Source organism: Loxodonta africana, chromosome X, assembly GCF_030014295.1.
Source record: "Loxodonta africana isolate mLoxAfr1 chromosome X, mLoxAfr1.hap2, whole genome shotgun sequence".
Classification (NCBI taxonomy): domain Eukaryota; kingdom Metazoa; phylum Chordata; class Mammalia; order Proboscidea; family Elephantidae; genus Loxodonta; species Loxodonta africana.
In genome coordinates, this window is record NC_087369.1 from 66,454,032 (window position 1) to 66,463,974 (window position 9,943).

Here is a 9,943-nt window from a genome sequence, read left to right on the forward strand (position 1 = left end):
TTTTGTTAATATTTAAAATATGCATACCCTAGCATTTCCACCCCTTAGTGTCTATTGTAGAGAAACACTTGCCTATGTGAACTAGGAGGTATATTCGGAAGATTGGTGCACCATTGTTAGTAATAACCAAAAAAAGAAAAAGAAGAAGCAACGCAATAGAAGAATAATGAATAACTATGTATCTCTGGTAAATCCATACTACAAATATTACAAAGCATTTTAAAACGAGGTAGATATACACTATCTGAATTAACATGGGAAGGTCTCCAAGACATATCGTTGAATGAAAAAAGAAAGTCTCAGAACACTATGTATAGTAAAATATCACTAAGAAAAAAAAAACACAAAAAGGGTAATACTATATATCTTCTTTGGGTGTATTTATATCTATGTGAAACCAAGGAAGAATTTCCAGAATAATACAATCCAAAAAGGTAAAAATGGTTAACTTGTGTGAGGCAAAGGGAGTTGGAAGTGGTGGTGAAAGAAAACATTAGCCTTATCTGAAATGTTCTAACTTTTTATAATAAATGTTTTTTTCTTGAAATACTTGTGTAATTAAAAATGAACTTTTAAAAAGCTTTTAAAATATACATATTTTACCCAGAAATTCCACTTAAAGAACTTCTCAAGAACTGATGGCACTGAAGGAAGAAATCCAAGCTGCACTGAAGACATTGGCCAAAAACAAGGCCCCAGGAATTGACAGAATATCAACTGAGATGTTTCAACAAATGGATGCAACCCTGGAAGTGCTCGCTTATCTATGCCAAGAAATTTGGAAGACGGCTACTTGGCCAACTGACTGGAAGAGATCCATATTTATGCCTATACCAAAGAAAGTGATCCAATGGAATGCTGAAATTATCGAACAATATCATTAATATCACACACAAGTAAAATTTTGCTGATGATCATTTAAAAGCAGTTGCAGCAGTACATCTACAGGGGATTGCCAGAAATTCAAGCCAGATTCAGATGAGGAAGTGGAATGAGGGATATCATTGCTGATGCCAGATAGATCCTGGCTGAAAGCAGAGATCAGAAAGATGTTTACCTATGGTTTATTGACTATACAAAGGCATTTGACTATGTGAATCATAACAAATTATGGATAGCATTGTGAAGAATGGGAATTCCAGAACACTTAATTGTGCTCATGATGAACCTGTACTTAGACCAAGAGGCAGTTGTTCGAACAGAACAAGGGGATACTGCACGGTTCAAACTTTAAAAGGTGTATGCCAGGATTGTGTCCTTTCACCATACTTATTCAATCTGCCTGCTGAGCAAATAATCTGAGAAGCTGGACTATATGAAGAAGAATGGGGCATCAGGATTGGAAGAAGACTCATTAACAACTTGCGATATGCAGATGACACAACCTTACTTGCTGAAAATGAAGAGGACTTGAAGCACTTACTGATGAAAATCAAAGACTACAGCCTTCAGTATGGATTATACCTCAACATAAAAAAAAGACCTTCCCACTTGGGCCAATAAGCAGCATCACGATAAATGGAGAAAAGATTGAAGTTGTTAAGGATTTTCATTTTACTTGGATCCAGAATCAATGCCCATGGAAGCAGCAGTCAAGAAATCAAAGGAAGCATTGCGTTGGTAAATCTGCTACAAAAGATCTCTTTAAAGGGTTAAAAAGCAAAGATGTCACTTCAGGGACTAAGATGCGCCTGACCCAAGCCATGGTATTTTCAATCACCTTATATGCATGTGAAAGCTGGACTATGAATAAGGAAGACTGAAGAATTGATGCCTTTGAATTACGGTGTTGGCGAAAAATACTGAATATACCATAGACTACTGGAAGAACGAACAAATCTGGCTTGGAAGTACAGCCAGAATGCTCCTTTAACTTTCCTTCTTTATAGTTTCCTGTGTCTTTTGCAAAACATTTTACAATGAGTTGTATTCCTTTTACATTAGAAGAAGTAAAGTAAATTCCGTTATGAAAAAAATGATTATAAAATAAAAGAGAGGAAAAACGTCTGTGAAGGATAAGAGTTTTTGAGGGAAGCATGAGGAAGAAACAATGGGAATAAAGTGAATATTTAACGAGGCCTCATAACAAGCTAGAAACACTTACATAAATATAATTTTATTACTTCCTCATGATAACATGTTGAAGTAGATATTAAAATCTTACTGAGGCTCAGAGAAAGGGCATGACTTACGTGACAAAGCACAGAGATCCAGCAAGTGCCAGCACTAAAATTTAAACTCAGAGTCCCTTTGGTTACAAAGCCCTCCCTTGCCCTTTCCTCTACCCTGTCAGAAGCCCTTTCAGCACTAGTTCCCTATCCCAACACCTCAGCAAACTCACTGGCCGTGTTGTTCTGAATTAGGTGCATGACCTTCTCTGAAATCTGCTCTGGCTCCTGGGAACTGGGGATGGGGCAGTGGCTTCCTCTGGCTGGGTAAGGCCAGGGAACTGGGCAAGTCTGACAGGGAGTGTGGGGTTGCATTGGCCATGAAGAGGGGGGATAAAAAAAGAAAGCATGTGCTCTCCTCTTTAAGCCCAATGCAACACATGAAAATTCAAGTTTATGAAGTAGGGAAGCATTTTACAGAGAGAAGAAATCTTGTGCAAAGAGAGCTTCTCCCCATCTCCCTTCATGGAGATTCCTATAATGTCAGGAAATCTTCCATAAGGGTGAATCACACCCTCCCTACTAGGACTTTCCCTTGGGGGCAGCCACTCTGGGTCCTGCACTTGGGAGGTAGATACAAAGCATTGCACTTTACTACACTTTTATGAATATCGTTAAAATACAATTTTGAAATTTTTGTCCCTAATGATATCCCAAAAAGCCTATAAAAGATATCAGCAATACGGTCATCTCTCGAGTGTGATTATTTTGGGTAGCCTGTACCATTTGAGTTGACCTGGGGCTCTACACCCTTCTAAAGGATGTACCTGCTCCCAAATATTTCTCTTTTATGAAAATCCAGATTGTCTTTTTTAATGTGGGCACCCAGCCTGGTGAGATCCATTCAACTACCTGGGATAAAGAAGGCAGAGCTTGAGACAGCTCATCTTAGACTAATGGTTGAAAGTTATAGGAGCCTGTGTGTGTGTTGGAGTGGGGGTGGGGTTCCTCATTCTGTGCACAATCTAAGTTATTGCCTACCATGGCTCTCCTGGAAAAGACTGGACTTCCCATTATGGGATGTGTACTAGCTGCCTTTGGATTAGCCTAGCTCAAGACTGTGATGAAGTGGGTTCAAGCAGAGGTTAGATGAGGTGGGCTCTGACTCCAACCTTTCTTGAAAGCCGTCACATCTTCCTGGATTTCTGGGGCTGCCTTCTGCACAAATTTGCTCTTCCCATCCTGGAGTTCTGACAACATGAAAGGACAGTGGCCCTTGGCTGAAGATGGAGAGTCTGCAAAAAGGCAACAAAATAAGTGGGGATTAATTTCTAGCCATAAGTTCAGTTCAACAATGATTACTCAGACCTACTCTATGCCAAAGCCCTATCTTAGCTTCTAGGCTGGTGGGAATGACACATACTGAAGACACATTGTAATAAGTGCTGGGATGGGAGGGAAGACAGAGGCTATGGAAGTCCAGAAGAGGGTGGGGACATGAACCAGAATTGAAATTGGACAGGCTGGAGGTCTGGGCAGACTTCTCAGAGGAGGTGATGCCCAAGCTAAGTAAGGAAGGAAAAGTATGAGATACTCAGGTAAAGGATATGGAGACAGGGTCATCTGAAGCTGAGGAAAGTATAGGAGCTAAAGCACAAAAGCTTAAGACAATAAGGTTGATTCAGGCAATTTTAAGCAGTTTCAGCATGATTGAAGTATAGCATGTAAGGGGCATGAGAGTCAGGCTGTTTCTAGAAAACTCATCAGAAGTCAGATCCCAGGTATATTTTTTAGGCCAGTTCATTCTGCCTTAACACTTTTCACAAGACCTCTCCTAATTATTAGGCAACAATGGCCAATATGACTTGGAACCTTGTGTTTTAATTTTTCCAAGATCTAGAAAGTCTTCCCATTTCCCATAGCCTCTTTTTACCTCCTCCAGCCTTGGTTGCCTCAAAGTGGATTTGAGAACAGGTTGGTCCTTGGGTGGCCAGGATGGGACAGCGTCCAACACCAAACAGGAACTGGTGAGTCTTAACCACCTTGCCCAGGAGGCCTGTGAGGCCCCGGGACAGCACTGGGCAGCACTGTAGCAACAGGGCCACTGCCACCATCTTGAGTCCGAAGTCCTGAAGAAGGTGTGGAACAGGTGAGATTCTGTCATGAGGGCCTGGCTAAAGCCAAGGGTCATTCTTGTGCTGGATCCTTTGCCCTTAGCCTCCCATCCAATGCTTGCTGCCTTACCCAGGGTAAGAACTTTTTCCCCAATGTTAAAATGTACCAATAGGGCATCAGAGAGGAGGAAATAGGAGACTGATCCCCAGTCAAAGTGGTGGAGGTAAAAATACCAACTAGAAGTCAGAAAGCCTGGATTCTGACTCAGGCTCTGCCACTGACCCCTTTTGTGATAATGAGGATCATTGAAATTTGTTTGTGTGTGGCCATACGAGAGTTGACAACCTACCAAACCTTTGGACAACACTTAAGGCCAAGAATTTTTCTAATACTGGCCTGCCAATACAGACAGATGCTACTGATCAGGGCTCTTGAGGCTCAGTCCAGAGCATTTCCTGAGCAGGCCCAGCCAAAGGAGGGAGAAGGAGAGGAGGCTACAAGTTTATGGAGATTCAGAAAACAGGAAGAAAAAGCAGACTCCAGGCCCTATAGACCATGTGCATCCAGGCTGCTATATTTCTGTTTATGGATTTGCTTCTGGCTTAAAAAAAAAAAAAAGCACGGATAAGGGAGAAAGCAAAAGTGGGACCCTATGGGGCTGGAAGACAAGGCACAAAGCCATAGTCTATGAAGCAAGAGGGAGAGATTAAGAGAGAGGAGAGAAAGGGGACAGAGAGGTTAGAGAGGTTATAGAAAAAGCAACCAAGTGGCATATAGTAGATGCTCAATAAATATTTGTTGAATTTGAGAGTAAATTAATGAATAAGTAAGGACTCAAATGGAGGAAAGAGAAGGGGAGTAGGGAAAGAGACAGAGGAAAAGAAAAAGAAAGGGAAAATGAAGAAAGCAAAGAGAGGACAAAGTTGTGCTAGTGGTGGAATTAGAAGAATAGAAATTGAGAGAGATAAGGAGACCAAAGCCAGAGGGAAAGGGGGATGGGATAGAGGTGAGAACAGACAGGAAGAGGAGGACTGATCCAGAATGACAGAGGACAAGAGGATGACAAGAAACACAGACGAGAGTCTGAGACGAGAGAGAGATTGAATGACACAGAGATTGACCACAGAGAAAGAGTTCTGTCAGAGAAAGAGTTGAGAGAAAGCAGGCAGAAACAAAGGGATGGACAGAGGAATATAGATGGAGGGAAAGAGAGAGACATACAAAGAGAAACAGAGGGAGGACTAGCTAGCAAACTGAGGGACAGTAATAAAGTGAGACAGGCAAAAAGAGAACTATTAAAAAAAAAGAAACCAACAGAGGGAAAGGGAGAGACAGGGGTAGAAGCAGAGACAGGCAAAGGGGCACAAAAAGGGCACTAGGGAAGATCAAGGAGCTTAGAGGAATAGTCAAAGACTCAGAAAATTGGGGACAGAGACAGAATGGGGACACAGAGAGAGGAGACAGAAGAATTTGAGAGCAGGAGAGAAGAGAATCTAGCAGGGTTAGAGAGTCACAGTCAGGCACAAAGATAAAGGAGGAATGCTGCCAGAGATTGGGGAGGGACCAACAAAGAAGAGTTAGGGGAAGAGACACACGGCCCTACTGAGGGAGATGATGGACAGACTGAAGGATAGAGAGAAGAGAATAGAGAAAATGACAAGATCAAAGGATAGAGACAACCTGCTAAGGCAGGGTGCGGGTTTGTGGGGGAGGGAGGGCTTAGAGATACCAGGAGAAAGACAGAGAGAGCAAGAGGGATAAATAGAATGAAAGAAAAAGGGCAAGTTGGAGAGCCAGAGTCAGAGGGTAAGACAGGTTGAGGGACAGGACAATGGGAGAGATAATGGGGTAACAGAATCTAACAGCACTTCCCATGTATAGGGCCTTAAGTTGTGAGGGACAAATGATCAAGAGGAGATTGTGGCCCTGACCTCCTCACATGGCAACCTCCCTCATCTCTTACAGGGCAACACCTCTCTTCCTGATCTCACAGAAGTAATAATGCCTACCTCACATAAAAAAAATAGTAGGCAGTTAATTCAATCCAGTGTCTACCCCATATCTAGAGATATAAATTTCCCTTCCCCTGACTGCCTGCAAAGGCTAAAGCACTCAGGGTTGAGCCTGCAGACCACAGATAAAGTTCCCACGGGTTATCACCATTGGGGTCTGACCACTCCCCAGGCTGAGAGCAGGGCGTGGGAGGGAAGAGGAGCCCCTTCCTGGAATCGCATCTAAGCATCTGGCTGGGGCTGACCCTAGGTATTGGCAGGGAGGAGGGTTGGATGGCCCAGGGAGAGGTAGGTAAGAAAAATGGCCGGTTTCCAGGCTCCTGCAAACTCCTTTCTTCAGCATCAACACTGACAGCAATAATGATAATGTCATTAGAGCTCCTTGTAGGGGCAAAATCCACGGTGGATCTAATGTCTAATCCAGTGTATAAAATTGGAATAAGTTCATTCATCTCTAAGGGAATATTGGCTATGATATTCTCAGGGTCCTGGGAAAATATAGACTATTTCTTGAAGCTTATTGAATTCTCAAGTTTTTCAAGCTGCAGTTCAAATTTCTCCATTTCTGAGACACTTTTCATGGATTTTCTCCTCAACTTGCCTGGCCATTTTTGTGACCCATAACCTTACAGTCTAGTGACCTGGGATCTGTTTCCATTCCATCCCACTGCCCATCATAAGAATGAGGTAAGCGAAATTAAACCAAGGAAGCACTTTAGGCAAAGCACAGGCTTTGGAGCCAGACTACTTGGTTTAAATCCTGACCCTACCACACTAGTTCTGGGGCCTTGGAAAAGTCATTTCCCTTAGTATCTGTAAAATGTAGATAATAACAGGGAGAGCCTACAACACAGGGGGGTGAATATTCAGTGAGATAATCCATATAAAGTGTTTAGAAGAGTGCCCCAGAGTAAGTACTGAATTTAAGTATTAACTATTTTTATTTCCTCCATTTTCTGTGTAAGGAAGGTGAAGGTACAAACAAAGGAAAACTGAAAATCTGGAAAGCTAAAGAGCTGATTTTTATCCCAATCTTGTTATAATTTATTGTGCGAACTGGGCTCTGTAGTTTGCCTCTCTGAGCCTCAGTTTCCTCACAGATATTGAACTGGATAATTGCATAGATCCCATCTGGTTCTGATAGCCAATCAATCACAGAGCACTCACTGTGCCAGGCCCTGTTATAAAAGCTTAATGTGCATTGACTCACTTAATTCTCATGACAACCCTGGAAGGGAGACACTAATATCATCTCTATTTTAAAGCTGAAGAAATGAGAGCTTCCTACCCTTTTGCTCTGTTTCAAACCCCTGCTGATAATTTGCATTTCTAACAAGTAGGGGTAGGGACCAATTCTGAGATCCACTAGTAGAGCCCAAACCAAACGAAACCCATTGCCATCTAGTTGATGCCAACTCATAGTGACCCCATAGGATTTCCAAGGTTGTAAATAGATATGGAAGCAGACTGCTACATCTTTCACCTGAGGAGCTGCAGGTGATTTCAAACCGCTGACCTTTCGGTTGGCAGTCGATTACTTTAATCACTGTGCCACCAAGGCTCCTGCTAGGAGAGCAGTGGTTCACAAAATTTATTATATATAAAAATCGCCTGGGGATTTGTTAAAATGTAGATTCTGATTCAGTACATCTGGGGTGGAAATGCAAATTCTCAGCAGGGGTTTGCACCAGAACAAACAGGTTCAAAGCCCTGGAAGAAACTAAGGCCCCAAAAGATTAGATAACCTGTCTAGGGTCTGTCACAGACCAAGTTAGTAGCAGAATCAGGATTTGAACCTAGACAATCTGGTTCCAGAGCCCACTAATTTAGCCACTATGGATCTGGGATTCAAACATTACATGTTTTCTTGACTGAGAATCTAACTCCAGACATTCATCCCCTCTGCTGTATCCCAATACGAGTCCTTTTCCAGGACATTTGATTTTGAACTGTGACAAATGCCTTTACAGTAAAGGCTTTACCAAAGGGACAGATCTCTAACTAAAGTAGAATTTCAGGTACTGTTAAACATTCATTCCCTTCATTCCACCTTTTAACAGCATGTGTACCCATGTGTGGTAATCGTCAAGGGCCTTCTTAAAGCAATACAAAGCAACCCAAAGAAATGATGGTGAAATTTTAGGCCAAGTGACAGATTATTGCTCAAAAATTTCCCCTGCACCTTTAAAATCCCATTTTATATCAGCACCAATCTGCAGTCTCAGGGCCAGAAGGGTCAACCACATTCCTACCCCAGTGGAGAGCCAGAAATCATTCATTATAACATTCCTTGGTCCCTCCCTCGCCTTTCTGGGCTTGCTTTGCAAGAATCAGTTAGGTCTGTAGGGAAGTGGTTACTTCTCAGGAGTTGGAAGCATCAAGCCTTACTTCTCTCCCTACCACACTCTCCCCACTATTGAGGAATTATAAAAAATTTTAGACACCTGGATTACAGAATCAGAAATTCTTAGAAACAGAAAAATTTAGAAGACAACATCAAAATTAGAAGGGGTTGTGAAAATCATAGCCCCAATCCCTTTTTTTCTGAGGGTGAGTAACTTGCCTAGGGTTCCACAGTGGATTAGGGTGAGAGTACAAATCTTTCAGTGACACAGTATTCCTCTTTCACCTTTCCACCTTAGTTTTGATAATCTCTGAATGCTCTCAAATCTCTTGTTACCCAATTCATTATTGCCACCATCTCCACACTCCCTCAGTTTTTCCTCCCCAACTCTGGCCCCTAGGCTCTGATCCTTTGGACTGTGCGGTCAGCCAAGAAGAGAGAGGGCGTATAAAAGAGGAAGGGATAGAGAACTGCAGGGAGAAATATCAAGACATTTTTCTAGGAGACAGAGAAGAAGAAGAGAGAGAGAGAGAAAGTCAGGAAGACTAAGAGAGAGTTGAAGAAAAAGACAGAAAGGGGGAGAGACAGATTGAGAGAGCAAGAACTCAGCGGGAAGAAAAATAAGAGAAAGTCAAAGTGTCAGACAGACGAAGCGAAGTGAGAGTGATCTTGAACACTAATAAATGAGAAAAAACAGGGGGAGAGAGGTAAAAGAAAACTGAAGACAGGGAGAGGCAGAAAGAGACATGGGAAGAGAAAAAAAGAAAATGACAGACATATTCCAAAAAACAGATGCAGAGAATATCAGATCTAGTCAGGCCAGAGAGTCAGTGGGTGACATAGCTCTGAGGTGGGCAGGTAGACCAGAGAGAGGACACCAGGCTGAAAGCAGCTCTTACCTGTTGCCCTGCACTGAGGACGAACAAATGACGGGTGGGTGCCGTGGGTCAGGACTTGGCATTTATTCCTTCTTCTCCAGCTCAGCTCCACCCACCACGCCTTTCCCTGGCCTGGCCCTGCATTGGCCCCAGAGGTATCTCAGGGCCGTGCTGGAGATAAAACCCAAAGAAGTCCCCTCTTACCTCCCCCCTCACCCAGCACTAGTTCCCCCTCTCTATCTTCTTTCCCTGTTTGGGGTAGTAAAATGACCTCATTGGGCTTTGGAATCAGACTGTTCATATGTATAGCTAGGGCACCTTGAGTAAACTCACCTCTCTGTTGGTTTCCTCAACTATAAAAAAAGAGCAATAAAACACAGAAGCAACTGTAGTACAAGTGGGAAGAGCTTTGGAGTCAGATCTAGATACAGTGTTGTGCTTATGAGCTCTAAGCCTCAGTTTCTGTAATGACTACACCCTGGGATT

General features: G+C 42.7%; 1 protein-coding gene across 1 annotated transcript in view; it reads right to left on the bottom strand.

Moving 5' to 3' along the window:
• Window positions 1-9,697, bottom strand: part of ALAS2 (5'-aminolevulinate synthase 2) — a 25,655-nt gene extending 15,958 nt beyond the window's left edge. Inside the window, exons 1-3 of the mRNA XM_064278357.1 lie at window positions 9,479-9,697; window positions 4,042-4,237; window positions 3,281-3,403 (exon numbers count right to left, since the gene is read on the bottom strand). Of these exons, the coding sequence (XP_064134427.1) occupies window positions 3,281-3,403; window positions 4,042-4,222 (304 nt within the window). The 5' untranslated portion in view covers window positions 4,223-4,237; window positions 9,479-9,697. The remainder of the gene's footprint in view (window positions 1-3,280; window positions 3,404-4,041; window positions 4,238-9,478) is intronic.
• Window positions 9,698-9,943: the final 246 nt, after the last annotated feature.